General features: G+C 45.9%; 1 protein-coding gene across 3 annotated transcripts in view; it reads right to left on the bottom strand.

Annotated features, from left to right (window-relative positions):
• Positions 1 to 14,436, bottom strand: part of PAMR1 (peptidase domain containing associated with muscle regeneration 1) — a 56,387-nt gene extending 41,951 nt beyond the window's left edge. For all 3 annotated transcript variants that reach the window (XM_085321878.1, XM_085321877.1, XM_085321879.1), the window contains exons 1-3: positions 14,105 to 14,436; positions 3,158 to 3,334; positions 2,291 to 2,419 (exon numbers count right to left, since the gene is read on the bottom strand). In XM_085321878.1, coding sequence (XP_085178004.1) covers positions 2,291 to 2,419; positions 3,158 to 3,334; positions 14,105 to 14,177 — 379 coding nt within the window. In that variant the 5' untranslated portion in view covers positions 14,178 to 14,436. The remainder of the gene's footprint in view (positions 1 to 2,290; positions 2,420 to 3,157; positions 3,335 to 14,104) is intronic.
• Positions 14,437 to 16,304: the final 1,868 nt, after the last annotated feature.

A 16,304-nucleotide genomic window follows, 5' to 3' on the forward strand; every position in this document is an offset into this window, starting at 1 on the left:
GGTGCCAGGCCACCCCGAAGGCTGGCTGCCAGCTGCCCCTGACCTCACCACCCCCTGACCTCACCACAAGATTTGGTGTCCCCAACCTGCACTCCATTTAGCTGCTTCAAAATGTTCCTGGCAAGGAAGCAAAGCAGAGGTCTCCGAGGAGGCGGGCTGCCCTCTGTGCAGGGGTGAGGCTTGTGGGCTGCGCTAGGTGCGAGCAGGTGAAAAATTATGAGCAAATTTCAGCTGACAGAAYCTTGCAAGGGCCATAAGGGCTTCTAGGAAGGTCATGCTGTCTGGCTGATGCTGCCATGTTATTTTCTCAGCAGTAAACCCGATTCAAAGTGAAGYTGTGTGCGCAGAGCACGCACAACCAGCCCGGTCTGTGCCGGTCRTGCGGGCTGGCTATATGCTTGCTAGCAGAGGGCACTAGCATTTGCAATACAGGATGAAGCAGAAAGATTACATCCCCCGATTACTTTGGTGGCACTCCCTTGAATTCCCTCGATTTATTGGCATCCTGCCACTGGCGAGATGCCCGGAAGAGACTGTAAAGTTCCAGATGTGATCATACAGGTACCAARAAAAGATACCTCCTCCTCTCTCCAGAAAGTATTGTGTCACCAAGCCTGCTGCTCCCACAGCCAGAGCACAGTGTTGCTCAGCGGCTCCCCGCTGGCCAAGCTCCATACAGCCATGAGCCTTTGAGTACGGCTGTAGGCTGCTTTCTGAACATCCAGTCCCTACGTGCCTGCGCCTGCCATCCAGGCCRTCTGTGAGATAGCCCTGAGAGGCAGCGAAAGGGAGCCCGGGGTGTGCTGTGACCATGACCACCCTCCACGCTCCTCTTCAAGAGTGGAAACAACAACAGCAATCTCTGATCATCCTAGCCTGTCTTTAGTCTTTGAAGTACCACAGAACCGTCCAGAAAGCCCATTTTCTCACTACTTCATTCAAAAGAGCAAGYAGCGGGAAAAACCTAGCCCTGTGTTGGGCCAGTATTACAAAAAGCTCCTAACAGACTGCAGAGCGAGGTTGCATTTGCTTTAAAACRCAAGTAGGCTGAAATATACTGTAGGCAACTGATCTGCTCAGGCAGAGGGAGGAAGGATTAGATGAGCTAATGATTCTTTCTTAGCTCTGCTCTTACAAAAAGTGCCAGGGGAGCTTTAGCATCGACCCAGAGCAATCGGGCCTTTAAAGCGCTATCAGGAATCACACTGTAAATTGCAAGGGACTCGGTTTATCAATTTCCAAAGAACCAAGGTTGAGTTAACCCTGCTCCTGAAACATGCTGATCCCCTGCATTCTGCTATTTAAAGCAATGATTTTATTTTGTTTGCTTTCACCTCCTGAATGGTCATGGACCATGTTAGAAAGGAAAGCAGATTAAACTGTTGCCTTAAAACCTGTAGCTAAGAGRAGATAAGACTAAAATGTGCAGAATAATGAACAGAACAGAGAAGGAAAGGCAGGCTCTGCTTTCACCCTTTTCAGTGAAACATGAACAAAAAGGCAGTCAATAAAAATTGAAGGAGAGTTAGTGAAAGACTGTGCTTTCMTCAGTGCGAAATTGGTAAAGGAAATACTTGTCTTAAACTGTGTCCAATTAGCTTATGGAATCCATTATTAGAAGATAGCTTTGGGGCCAATGACCCAGCAAAACCCAAGAAAGCATGGGCTGTGTGCACTGTCTAGAAAACCTGGAGGTAGCACTAGCAGAGCCTRAAACACTCCTGGTCAAGCAGGATGCAGTTAGCAGCTGCCAGATGCTGTATTTTCCTGGGCTATCTCGGGCTGTGTAGGAGTAGTGCGAAGGGGAGAGCACCGGGGCTTTTGCGGGACTGGTTCTGCCACCCGGAGGTTGGGGGAGGATGGAGGAGAAGCACTTTAATACAGATGCTGTCTTTGTAAATGTTTATGCCTCTCTGAAAGCCTCTGGGGATCAGTTATGCTGACATATGCCAGAAGAAATGCAGAGAACAGAAGATATCCAGACTCAGAATAGTTAAAGCTTCAAAATAAAAATGATAATAACGGAAGTTTAGCAGTGTTGTAAACTCCCATGCCTTGGGGCCCATGCCAATCTCTAGCAGATGAGCTTTAGGAGGAAACTGTTCCCTGCTAGAGATCTCCTTACTGCCCAGTTGCTTTTGTCCTCTTCTGTCCATGCCCTTTCGAAGAGCCACCGTATAGGACCCTTTCGAAGAGCCACCGTATAGGAGGAGCTGGTACGGCACGGCATGGCTCTGCTCTCAGCCCCCACTCCGTGTGCCCCACCTGCCTGCCCACAAGGGACACTTACTCATGCAGTCCCCTCCGTACCAGCCAGCTCTACACTCGGCGCAGTAGATCCCCTTGATGTAGAAGTCGTCAAGCGTCCCTCCCCAGGAGCCATTGCGGCAGGACTTGCAGTTCTCAAAGATGGTGCAGCCTGAAAGGAGAGCCAGCGTGTTAAAGGAGAGCCAGGGTGGACTGTCCTGAGGAGAGAGGAGCAGCCTCTGTCTGTCTTCCACAATAAATAGCGACAACGTTTGTGACTCTTCTGCTGCCAACATCCTCCCCTCTGTGAACTGTACCCAGCCTCCACCCTCCAACCCTGGGAGATCTCATATTCTCAGATCTGGGGCCAAACTCCCCGTCTGACTGTTCAGAGGCCTGAACCTCTAAATCTCATTGCATCCGGTGTAAACGCTTCTCTCAGCAGTTTGAATGTGGATGCTGATGCGGCTCAGGCCCAGCCCGTGATTCCAGTTTCTTCTAACCTGGCCCTATCTCCTTCTGCTTTTACCTTTGCTTTGCCCTTTCCTCCTTGCTAGTCAGACTTTCCCATCTTCTCTTCCTTCTTGCCCTGGAAATTACAAATCATCCCTGAGTACCCYTGAAACACACCTGGTCTAAAGCCAGCTGTGACATCACCCTTTGGCAGYTCCAAAGCTTGACAAAGAAGTCCTGAGGACCCTTCCGACAGAAGGTCTTATTTCGAACTACATGATGCTAAAGTGCCTTGTGCAGTGTCTTCTGCTGCCAGCAGGGTGGCAAAGAGAGTTCCCGAGGAGACASCAGACAATCCCTCACCCAGGCAGATGCGTGTGCCCTCCTTGCCTCTCTGCCCAGCAGCTACCTGTACTTCCAAAGATCCAGTGGGGACATAGCATGACTGAAAATGTACCTGGGTGGATTAAGCAAGAATCACACTCATTGTCCTCATTCCTGCAGCAGGGAATGGTGTAGCCCACTCTTTCTTTCCGTCCTGGACAGACGCACTCGATCTGGTCATATTCACAGCATTCCCGACACATGATATTCCACTCTGCTCCAGGGCAGTTTTCATTGATCACCGTGTACTCTGAAACCAGGAAACAGAGAGGTGGGAGTGGGGAGGGAGGATGGAAAAAATCCATTATCTATCCTCATACAGTGATTTGTCAGATCATATATAGCATAAGGTTGTCTCAAGTTTTCAGCATGGGAAATGTCAAACTATGCGGTAACCCACAGCCGAAATATAAGGTCGGTTTGGGTGTCTAAAGTACACAGAGCATTTTGAAGTGGCAGCCAGAAGAGGCAGACAGACCAGAGTTAAGGAATATGTTCAATTCGTTCCTTTCTCTGTAAGGCCTTCCCACTTCTGTGCTGAGAAAAGTGATTAAAAAAAGAATACAGGGCAATGCAGTCACATGAAAGACTGCATTTATAGCAGTCACTTAAGACTGATTTATAGCCTCCTTTACAGGATAGATTATTTAAATTATAGTAGCATTTTTTTTCCATGTCTCTGTGAATTTGGTACTCCCAAAGACCAGGGTGTCCAACAGGAAAGTCCAATTTCATGGCTGGGGTTTAGCCAGTTTCACTCCCTGTTTTCGCTCAGAAGCACACAGTGTTACACTTGGTTTTACTGCGAAAGGAAAAAAAAATTCATTATTTTTAAAGGTTCATTTCATCTGAGCATTTCTTGTAAGATAATGCTATTAATATCTTTTATTATTTAGCATAACTTTGTATGATGATATTTAAGCTATCCTGGAAGTGCCTTTTTAAGAAACCATATTTTGAAGCCTCAGAGTGTGACTCCAGAGTGCTACAGTAACTGCAGATCCCATCTTCCTTCCACCAGCATGCTGTCTAAATTTTACAAATTGAAACCTAATGAGYGCATGATGCTGTCAGCATGTCCCTTCACCAGCTGACAGACCTGACGGCTGGTTTCATGGAGTCTGATGATAAAAAGTGTGAGAGCAGACTAGAAAGATGAGACATGAAAGAAACATAATGAGACTCTTTCTTTCTTCTCCCTTCTCCCCTCCCCTTTTTTCTTTTTCTTTTCTTTTTTTTTTTTTTTTTTTTTTTNTTTTTTTTGTTCTGGCTGGATAATATCTTTTTTTTCCCTTTGTTTTAAACTCTGAGTGACAGAGCTGCGTTGTCATTGCATCAGGCCATACACATCTCTAAAGGAGAGCTGTGCGCCTGTACCTTGCACACAAGTTCCTTTCTTGTTCTGTTGTTCCTCATAATCTAATTACAACGTCTGCTTTAGCTCCCCATGCTKTAGCCATTCTCTATGGCCTAACGAAGCCTGATTCCTGGAAGCTTATCTTTTTCCTTAATAATGTTTACTTGGTCCATCAAAAAGGGACCACCAACAGTTTCTTCATTTTTTCAGTTTGGCTGGGAAATGAAATTTACCCCTTCAGACTCCTCAGAATGAATCCTTTCCCTTGTGCCTGATATACAGACAACTGGAAATGCTATCACAGTTCTGACTTCAGAAATAAGATTATTTTAAAACCTTTCTATTTCCCTCTGCTCCTTCCCCCCCATCCTGCAACCATTCCAATAAATGAAGAAAGCTGCTTCTGGCATTTGGTCAGATCCTGTAATTTTTTTTATTCCAATAATAAATTCTTGCATCAAAATAATCTTAGTGCTTAGCACTTAGAGAGCTTTTTTGCCCATAGATCTCAACATGCTTCACAAAGTCCTTTTTCCAGATGGGAAACTGAAGCATAGAGAGACAAAGTGACTTTGCTTAAGGTCCCAGAGAAAAACAATAGCAGAGCCAGGAATTAGACTCCAACCTTCTCATTCCCAGAACGGCAGTCCATCAACCTGACCATGTTGGGACTTCTTAACCTATGCCTATTACTCTCTTTTTATGAAGCCATTTATCTATGAATTGTATCTGATTCAGATTCCAGAGCAAATTGATTGCACATGTCTAATTGTCTTATTAAAACTGACACTCAGTTTGATACATCTCACTATACATCATTGAAAATYGCTGTTTCTGTGGTGTACGGGGGTGGAAGGTCTCACTCCCCCTCAAAGGAAGACTCCCCAAAGTTTGAGTAATAAATAACTACCCAACACTCAGAAGCTTTTGCAAAGCTTCCTTCAAATTCTTGRGTCTCCCAACTCAAGCCAGAAATCTAATTTCCCTCAAGATTACTAATGCCTATTAAATAAAATGGCTATTTCCATTTGGCCTGTATCTGTAAATTTCCCAAGACAAAGTGCTGCCTTTAAATTGATCCAAAATGTCCACARGCGAAGTTGCGCTGGGATGACTAAGGCCTGTCTCCATCCCTAGAGAAATTCAAAACTTGRCTGGATAAAGTCATGAGCAGCTTAACTTCAAAGTTAGCACAGCTCTGAGAGAGAGGCAGGACCAGATGAYCTCCAGAGGCCCTTTCCAACCTGAATTTGCCTGTGATTCTGTAAAATATTATACATATACTTATATGTGTGTGTAGAGTATGTGTGTGTGCTTGTGTGTGTGTGTATACATATTATTTTTATATGTACAGCTTGTATATGCAACAGAGCCATTGAGCAATGCAACAGAGCCATTGAGCAGATACCACACTTGCTCATGCTGAATTCAATGGGTCTATTTGCAGTTTAAGATGAGTTTAAGGTCATCTGTAAGATGGGAGCAGAAGATCTTGGCCCTTGAAGAATTGTAAAATAAATATGCTGCCACCTAGAAATGCTGTTTGCTCACTTCTTGCCCTTGTCTCAACTGAGACAATGAAAATAGCCTGTCTTTTGATTTATTGCCAATTCAATTCCCTTTCAAGTTCTCAGGTACTGCAGTTTGGGCAACATATATAGCCATGACAAGGAAATTTGTGGGTCTGAGCTTTTTGAAGTGATCCTCTCTCGGATTTTCTTCACAGAAGCCACAAAATCTATTATTCTGGAGTTCAGGAGAAGCTACTTGTTAAACAAATTCCGTGCAAAGACTTGACAACATCTCTTTAATGGCAGTAGGCTCCCATTTGTTTTGTATAAGTGTTTCCTGGCTGCTAAACAAAAGGCAAGGGAAAGCTCAGCCYGGGGATGCAGGAGGAGCATCCCGGAGCCCGAGTGTGGATAGCGAGCACRTGCCCAGGGCACCGTGCAGCCCACCACCCCGGGCAGGATGAGGCATAGCCRAGCTGCCCCACGTGTGTTTGGGGGCAGGTAACCGCTTCCCCGCTGGGGACTCGCTCTTATTCTCCCCACCTGCACTTGGCTGTTATTACCCCAAAACAGAAGAGAAAAGGCCGAGAAGAGCGCRGGAGTTACTGAGCGAGCAAAATGCTGCCAAGGAGGCCCGGGCCAGCCGCGGCAGAGGCGAGTACGGGGTCTCGGGCAGGACCGTGCTCGTCCCTGCAAGGCAGCTGGCAGCGGCAGCGCACTGGGTCGTGTGGGGCTGGGCAGCKCCTTGACCTGCTTCTGGAAGAGGCCAGAAGAAGCTGCTCGACAACCCGTGCAACATATCTAGCTGAAAGGGACAAACAAGCCTCAGGACAGGCAACTAAATACAGTGGTTTAGTTTATGGGATTTTAAGGATGGAAGGAAAGCCCCTTAAATCCAGGCATACCTGCGGGGCGCAGCAGGTCCCTACAGCACAAGGAAGCATTTCAGATCCTAAAGGTTTTTGCTGGCAGGTTGGAGCCTGCACCCACCTTTCCRTGGGCTTGCAGCGCCTCCCTGCCAGCAGTTTCGGCAGGGGGTCCAAGGGCTGAGCAGGGTGTTTTATGGCTGCGTAGGGAGTTCGACATGGTGCTGTCGCCACTGCAGCCTCCCCAGAGACTCCTCRCTCCAGGGGCCCTGGTGACGGGCTTCCTCCATGAAAGTGGCATGAGGAGCAGAGGAGCCAGCWCCAAAGCGAATGCACATGAGTTTGCTGCGTGGTTTAACACTCACAGACCATGCCTCAGCTTCTCCACCAAGCCCCGGAACTGCAAAGGCAAAACTTTGGGTCTTTGCTCTYATTTTAGGTTTGGCTCAGTGTTTGCCTCTGCAGCCTATACCCCCCCAAGCCAGTGAAGGGAGGGAGTGGGAGAATGCTACCCCAGGTGCTATAAAACCTTCAAGGGCAAATAGGGTTTTAATCTGCCGGGCTGTTATGTTTCTACTGTCAACCACTCCCCTGACAAAGTTGCAGCAAATCCCGGTGCAATTTGCCTTGCTAAGCTTGCCTGAGTCCCTCGCGTGCTCTGGCACACGAGTCCCTTATCCTCTTTTTATTTCATCTTCACCTTCCCAAAAGGTGCTGACTTCCTCGGCCAAGAGATGTGCTTAGGCTGGCCAGCCTGGCATGCAGCCGAGGAGCTTGAGCAGTCTGTAATGTAGTAATCCTCTCCTTGACAGAAATGTGTCTGTTTTTCCTATCACCCGCATGGTTTGGGTGCACACATGACTCAGACATCTCTCTCCTTGCCAGACCTCAAATATGATCCTACTCCAAACTGCAGGACCTCGGAAAATGAGGTGATAAAAACCCTTCAAGAAATTCTTTTAGTAGTGCTTGGAAAGGGTCACGATGGAAGGTTGACAGAAATATCGTTAGCAATTGAACAGAAATGCCACCTTCGAAAAGGGTAGTTTTTACTGCACCCTTCTGAAAAGCCGGAAGTTTCCTTGGAAGATAAGTGAAGGCTCCATTAGCACTCATCCTGAAGACTAGAGATATGTTACTTATGCTTATGCCAGGGAGTTCAAAGTGGATGCCCGAGTAATAAAAAATAGCTGCAAGGATAAGGCCATCTTAAAGTACTAGTTCTATTCAATACAAGCTCTGCTGGAAAGGATAGCGATGAGTCCTATGGGATGTACAACAAGCCCGGTCAAACCTCTCATTCGAGGGAAAAGCAGAGACCTATGAGGAATGGAAAAAAGTCTGATCATCAAAGAAAGCTGTGTCTTAGAGCTCAGGGATAAAGGGAGAACTGCCAAAAGCCAAGCTGAATTTGACCTTGCAGAGGAAATTAAAATAAAAACAAAATGTTCTTCAGCCATATAAAGAAAAAAAAAAGAAGCAAAGAAGAAGAGACACTCTCATGGGATGGGGTACAGATGAAATGTAAGGCAGTGCTCAAAATTATAGCAAGTTAATGTTCATCTCCAGAAAGGCTGTGAGCAAGGCAGGCAGATTAATGGGTTTGAGGGCATGGAAGCAAATAAGGTATGATTCACGTACGACTGAGCTCCTAATCCACTGCAGTTTGCAGCTTGGGATGTTSAAGTATAGCAGCTTCAGGTTTGGTTTATCTTACAAGACCAGGTTTTAAACTTCGGTGATTCAGGAACTGAGGCACAAGCACAGCACTGCCTCGGGGAGGGTCAGATAGCCGATYGTGATAAGACTTGAGCTTCAGCACACTGTCTTTTTTTTTTGCCATGATGAATTTACCAGAATCACAGATACCTTACTGGATAGGAAGGGTTCGTAGCTGAGAAAATTATATGGCTAAGGACTGAGGTGAGTTGAAACAAGCCTGATTACACCAATTAACTCCTGTCTCTTCCAATTCTTTGGAAAAATGACTTTTTTAGTTGTTTTGCAATTCTATAGTCATTTTAAGCTGATAAACACACACTGCTGGTGAAATGGGACACTCTGCACTGCACTGTCTCCCTGACTTGCCATCCCCACTTCCCATCTTTGTGCTGGCATTAGCTGCTGTGTGGAGGGGTCAGAGGACTGATCCATCAGAAAACTAGTCTGCAACCTCCATCTTTCCTNAAAAAAAAAAAAAAAAAAAAAAAAAAAAAGATAAGTTTACAACTTAAATGTGCTCCATATTCCTTCAGAAGGCAAAGTACCTTAGCAACCTGCTTCCTACATCTATCAGGAGAAAGTGCTTTGTAAAGATATCCGTATCTTGGTCTGAACTGATTAAACTTCCCATCTTACAAGTCTGTTCTCTTGTGAAGATGAGTTCTCCCATGCCTCAATTTCTCCATCAGCATATTGGTCTAGCACTACTGAGGCTTAAAGAGGTATCATTTCAAATTGCTTTGAAATATGCTCCATGAAATAGAAGCGTATTCTAAATAAGAGCAGATACAAACATATATTTCTCGAAAAGAGTCCACAGATGATGACTGTATCGAAGTGATTGTTCCACCAGTTCATGTTTCATAGATTGGAATATGCCCCTTTTTAATTGGTTACATTTTAATTTTTCAGCATGATGCTCAGTAACAATGACTGCCTTGTACAGAAGAAGGTAACTTTTGAATCTGAAGGAGTAGCTTTTTAAGGTTCTTTCTAGGAAATATTCTCCCATTTAATAACTCCAAAATGAAGTTTTTTCATTTGAAGGAAAAATAATTTTGATTGAAGTAAAACCTAGTGAGAGCTAAAACATTTTCTGTAGGTCTGTCTCATTTTTATTATTGTTTTATCCTACTCTTCTTATTCAACTGTACTTTCACTGTGCTAGTATGCAAGCTGGGCCCCATCCCATAGATGCTGTATGTGTAGACMTGACATGAAGAGCAACAGGAGTTCTGAGCACACGGATACTGTGACATTTGTCACCTGGAAATGAGAAATGTGTTGGGTGAAACYGTGACTCCACTGTGATGAATAGCAAAACTCTCCCTTTGACTTCAGTAGGGCCAAGATTATATTAATTGGCCAGATGAGCAGACCTGGAGAAGAAAGACAGATGCTTTAACTGGCTTTTAATGGACCATTGGGAAACATTGCACCCCAAATCAATAATAATGATGGAAAATGTAGGTTGTTATTCTTAACCTCTTTTTGCCTCAGATAGCCCATTGTGCAGATGGTGCCAGTTTTCCTACTAGATGGGTTAAGAGGTTGAACAGGCTAATGCTTTCCCTAAAAACACTTGCTTCTCTTTGGAAATTATGTCCCTATTATTCTTTTTAGCAGCCAGGCTAATTAGAAGAGCAGCTAAAATCCATCCCTGTTTTAGTTTTACTCAGCCTGCTTACTTTATGGATTGGAGACATTTCTTGAATAATTGGGTTTCTTCTGGTGAGTTGGTTAGTATCCTTTGCTGGCTATTAGTGTGTATTTTCACATAACAATAACAGTTGAAAAAAAAAAAGAAAGTGTTTCTTTAAAAAATGCAAAGCTAGCTTGTGGACATAGGGGAAAATCTGCTTTGCTAAGTTGTCTCTGGCCACTTAATAGATGTGCATTAATTCCACTGCCTTTTTTAGGTCCCAAATGCAGGATTGTGTTGGAAGCCAACTAAACTACTATAGAATGTATATTCTATTTAAGAARCGCATTGAAAACGTTTTAGTGTAAGTACAACCGTGACAGCTGGATGAGACCACCTTTGTCTTCAGCTCTGCCTTTTTAACATTTCAGGTCATGGTTCCTATATATAAAAAGGCTAATGCAAATTCTCCTTTGACTCAAGAAGTGGGATCTACCTAACATTTTCAAACATAAGGGTCTCTTCTAGATTTCCTGTTGTCATTTAGTGTTCAACAGCTACAATTTTCAGAAGTAAGTAACTCTGAAGTTCCTCRTAGGCTATAGATTTCCTTCAGTGTGCTCCTACATTAAGTCAAATCAGCTAATAGCAGTGATCTTTTTACACTTGTAAGCTTCCACTCTCGGCTCAGCTATGCTAAGCAAATCATAAACTCTCAACGGTTCTGCTCCAACGAGAGTAGAGTTATTGGGGCAATAAAAAAATCATTTTTGAGGTCTCTGTTGGRTCATTAACAGGATTTCCAGTATGACTTCCAAAGCTTGTGCCTGTCTCCACACTGCCTCATTTTGCTTTGCCCATGATAAAARTCAAGCATCTCAGTGTAACTGAAAGGAAAACCAAGTAAAAATTCTGTTTCCTATTTGTGATGTCTGGAAGCTGCCCATCTATGAGGTATGAGGTGGGCAAATATATAAACTGCATTAACACAGATAGCTCCATGTTTTTCTGGTTTTTAGTGTTGGCTCTACAGTCTTTCTGCATGTAAAAGCCTCAGACAATATTGCCTCCGCTCTGATGCCCACCCAGTTATGCCAGTGCTACCCACTTTCCTCTTACGGTAAATCTGCAGGTGCTGCAGCTCCTCATCAGACTCACCTCTCTATCCACTACTGCAGAAATGACAGTGGGTTGACAAGGAGCTATGGCAGGGAGCTCTAGGAGAGGAGGCTTGTTCCTATTAGAAATTTATTTCCTTCCTCCTATGTTTCAGCAGCACCTTCTCACTGATGATAAAAGATATTATATAAAATAGATCCGTACTCCACACATGCCCCAAGCAGAAACTCTGCTCCTCTCCTTTCCCTATTTTCTTATACCAAGCCCTTTTGCTTCCCTGCTTTCCCTTCAGAGGCAGACTGGTTGGGCCACAGGCCCAGAAAGCTGCACAAAGTGTCTACATCTCCACCACATCTCAGATCCTGTTCCAGTTCAAATATCTTTCTTTGTAGCATGCATCTTCTCCTTRCCCTCAAAACACCACACAGCTCCCTCTTACTCTATCTTTTTGTCATAGCTGGATTTAAATTACAGGCCATCCACAYCACTAAGCAGGATGTTTTTAGGATCTAAAGCAACCTGAATAAGTCTGTTCTAAGCCTTCCCTTCCCTCAGTTTCTTCTCTGTAATTGAGAAATAGCATTTGTGATCTTATTATTGACACTGAGGCATCATRTGTTCTTCTTAGAAGGGCTGTGATAGGGTCCAAGATCAGGAGAAAACTCAGAGGCCCTTACCCATCAGGCCTTGATTTCTTTCTGGGACAGATTATTCTGGCCAGGAAGATTATATTATCACAATCAGGAAGAAATTTTTTCTTTTTTCTGTGCTGCAGGACAAGGAACAGATACAGGTGTGGCACTTTGGAGATAGCAAGAGCATCAAAGAGATTAGAGAGCCTGATGGGAGTTCTATAATGGGATTAGAGGGACAAAGCTGGACTTCTGAGGCATGGGAGAATATTTGGGAATCTGTGGGAAAGAACCAGCTGCAACATTTAAACCCATGACCACCACAGCATGAGAATGTGCTGGTGTTAAACATGGAGAACTGGTGCCGGACCTGTCTTGGGTGCTTTTCTGCTGTAACTGCGTGAGATTTTGAATGCAGCTCCCGTAGCTGGGAACAGGGCAGCTCTAATCGAGGYTGGCAAGATGACCCTGGGGCCATCTGCCTCCCAGCATCCCTCTCATGTGGCCAGGCACCACACCTGGGTGCCATCAAGAGCATCCACATCCCCAGGGGAGAGCATCCTGCCTGCTGGGCTCGCAGGGACCCTGGGAGCCCTCTGCTGCAGGAGATGGCCTTGGGGCCCAGCACAAGGACCCYTAGGTCTCCCTCCAAGCTGGTCCTATGGGCTTTGTCCGTGCAGGGAACCTAAATGCATGAACTGGAGTAACCAGCTTGCTGGGATTGAATGCATCTGGATGTGTCTGAGTGCATCTGGGCTCCGATCCTCCAGACAGAGGGGGAGGGGGAGAGGGGTTGGGAAGGGTTTAGATAGACAGAGACACACACAAACACACATATATTTTTTAAGGAAATATGAGTCACTTGCACTGGAAGTTTATTCCAAAAATCAACTCCCAGACCTCCTCTGACTCCTGCCCCCAACAGTTGAGGCGAGCCCTGTGCAACTGGGTGTGATAAACACGGACAAAAATTGGATACATCTGTGGGGAGGAGGCAAAATGCAATTTTCCAACCTGCCCTTACATGCTAAGGCCACCGCACTTCAAAATTGTTCCGCTGCCCTCGGGTGCCCCCCACAGCTGCTGGAGGGGGAGCTCCTCGCCTCTGGGGGGTGCGCTGGGCAAGGGCCAGGCTGCCAGYGGGAGGACGGGGAGGCAGAGGAAGGACAGGAGAGGGGCTCGCTGCCCCGGACGTGGGTCCTACGGGCTCTGCAGACCGTTTCTCACGCTGCTGCCCAGCTGGTGTCGGGCGGAAGGGGGTTGCTGCCTGCCTGGCTTGGCCCGAGCCCATGCCCAGGACTCGCTCTGCGCCGGCTGCAGCCCCACGAAGGCGGGCTGCCATGCCCCGGCATCAAAGCCGTTTGCGGCGATTTGGAGGGTGGGCCATCTCAAGGCACCTCACCTCTGCGTCCTTGCGGCTGCAGCCCGCGGCGATGCTGAGTGCCAGCCGTGGCAGGTAGCTTCAGCTACCTCCAGGTGTGAGCAAGACGCGTCCGTGGGCATCCTGACAGCGAGTCTGCATTCGCCACGGCGCGCWTATTGTTTAACCTTATCAAGGAGAAACTGCGCGTGCTGGTTCAGCAGAAACCGGAGCAAGACTTGACTATAAAACAGATCATTCAGCTTTAATGAGGCTTCCCCTTTGAAAGAGTAAAATTGGCAGGACTGAAGCCCAGTTCGGAAACAATGTGTGGCTTTTGTTTTCCTTCTTCCCTTCACTTTTTTTCCTCCCTTCCCTTCATTCTTGGTGTTGGGGCTGGAGTCAAAAGTCTCCATCCTGCCAAACTAAACAAATTACGCTTTACAATTCAGAGACTTAAATGCCTCTTTTTGTCATCGTTTCCTTAGCACTGAGTGTTGAGAAAATAAAGCAGTAGTAAGTGAAGTGATTGCATACCTTTTTTTTTGATGGCCATTGGCAAACAAATCCCGCCAGTTGTTTCTCCTTAAGGCTATTAAGTCTGTCTGGAAGTTATCCCTGGACAAGCCTCCCCCCGCGCTCCGTGCCGGCAAGAAAGAAAGAAATAAAGCAAAGCCCCTTCTTTCTAGTACTAACATCCCTCCGGACCTCTCCGCTTCCCATGACAGCGTGAGATCAACCCCCTCGGGCCACGCCGCGGGAAGGGCACCCGCTCGGCCATGCAGAGCACGCACACGCTCGCTTAYGGTACCTCTTGGCAAGGAGGCGACGAGCAGGAGCTGGAGGAGAGTGAGTCCGACGTGCGTCCAGGGGGCTTGCTCCATGCTGCCCGGGCCAGCGCGGCRGAGCGACTGCTCAGGAGGGGAAAGCAGGCAAACGGCTTTTACTGGGACCTCACCAGCTCCGGGCTGCGAGGGATCTCGGATTTCAGACCTCAGCTCGCTCCCATCCTCACCAGAGGGGAACTACCTTCAAGAGACTTCTCAGGCGTCCAGAAGCACGACGTCACCCCAAACCTCTCCAACTGCTGCCTTAACCCTTTCTGGACTCTGGCAACCGATCCCGTGTGAGATGGGCTTGTTGGCTCACAACGCTCAGCTCTGAGATAGTGGTTTTCATCGCAGAAGGAAAGAAATTACAGCGGGGGGGGGGGGGAGATGCCTGTGAGTCATCCTGGGTGAGTTACCTACGTGTCCAGAAGGAGGCACCCAGAGGGTGGTGCCTTTGGAGGGCTGGTCCCCCTGGGAGCGGGGTCGGCCCTGGCGCGGTGCCGAGAGGGCATTCCCGTCCCACGCGCCCAGCAGCCCCGCGCGGGGCAGCGGGTCGCTTCTCGGTGCGCGTTTTTACGGAGGGGCCGATGAATGAACGAGGCTCGCTCAGCGTTCACTCCACCGCGGATGAAAACCACAACACACAGAAGGAATCACTTGGACCACGCGCTCCCAAGCTCGTCAAAAGCTTTTCCACAGAGTCGGTTTCTGCCAGAAAGCACGGTTTTGGCAAAATCGAAGTGTTTTGTCAAAGCATGTTGATATTGAGGAAATGTTCAATCCAAACAAAGGAGACCATTTCATGTGGATCATATATTTGTGCCTTATTGTGTTTTGGCTTTTCTATTAGCACATGCTGCTGATTTTATCTGGTCTACAGCTCATGTGTAATAGCAGTATACTTTATTCTTTGTAATATTTTTTCAGTACAATTTTTCAATCCTATCCAAAGGAAATATTTCACTGTTCTAAATCAGACTTTCTGTAGCAAATTTGCAAAATTTACATATATTGTGAGAGAACAAATTTGAAATAYTGGAATTTTCTGTGGAATAGAAACTCAAGTGCCTCGAAGGCTTTAACAGATACCTACAGCTCTTTGTAAAGTTCTCAGGCATGTTGAGCAACCTCAAAAATTTGTGAGCAGTAGCCAATGGAAACCTTAGGCAGTTTACTGCAGTGGAAAATCCATTATGCCTTCAGGTGGCCTTTCACAGGACGAATTCCTTTATCCAGACATCTCTTGAGGTTATGCYTGTCTGTCTATCAGCCTGTTGACTTTAACTGTGACCAGTCTTTGTAATGTTTATGCACCTTCCCTATAAATCAATACCAAAGTGTTTATGGCTGCCTTTTTTTCTCTAAACCTCTCAAAACTCCTGCAAACCTGCCAGTGACGATGCTAATATGAGAAGGACTTCAGATAGCTGCTAAGACCKTTATGGCACACAATACTACTTAGAACGTGTCACCAGAACATGGTGCTTAAAGGACATTTGGTTGTTTAGTTGCCATTTGAGCCTTCCCAGGGCTCCCAACAGTGAATCAGATGGTAACTACAGATATAGTAACAACTGATGAATAAATATATAGTTTCTACTTCTCCAGCACCATCTTCTAGCTTCTAGCTCAGTATGATCTGTAGGCACTAAGTTTCCACACATCCCTATGAATTAGTAGCTCCTGTTCACTACCTCTGAAGTCTCTGGTGAAATGTTCACAGCTCTTGTGAAAAATGAAGAAATAGAGACTTATGATTGGAAAGATCTCTTTGGCTATGGGAATAATTGTGGTGAAAGTCCATACCAAGCTGAAACTAGGAGTCCTAACATAAGCTGAATAAAACTTACTGCCATGTTGCTATTCCCAATATTCAAAAACCTTAAAAARCTCAAAATATCAGTGAAACATACTTGTGAAAATATCAAATTTGAGGTGTGAATACTTTTACTTTGGTCTGAGAGCAGCATCATGGTGTACTTCAGTTAATCGTGTTTAGCATTTTCTTTTTAATTTTAAGGTGAGTCTTCTGCAATACTCCTACTTGTAGTGTCCAGCAGATTATAAGTCTCACCTATTTTTGAGCTGTGGCATAACTGCAATTGCTTTCACTCTGCAATGGCCCAGGCTAATATTTTCTACTTTTTCTCCAACTTTTGTGGGCTTGCAATTTCTGCTGGT

The sequence above is a fragment of the Rhea americana genome, unplaced genomic scaffold (genome assembly GCF_003343005.1).
Source record: "Rhea americana isolate MKP2758 unplaced genomic scaffold, rheAme1 scaffold_72, whole genome shotgun sequence".
Lineage (NCBI taxonomy): Eukaryota > Metazoa > Chordata > Aves > Rheiformes > Rheidae > Rhea > Rhea americana.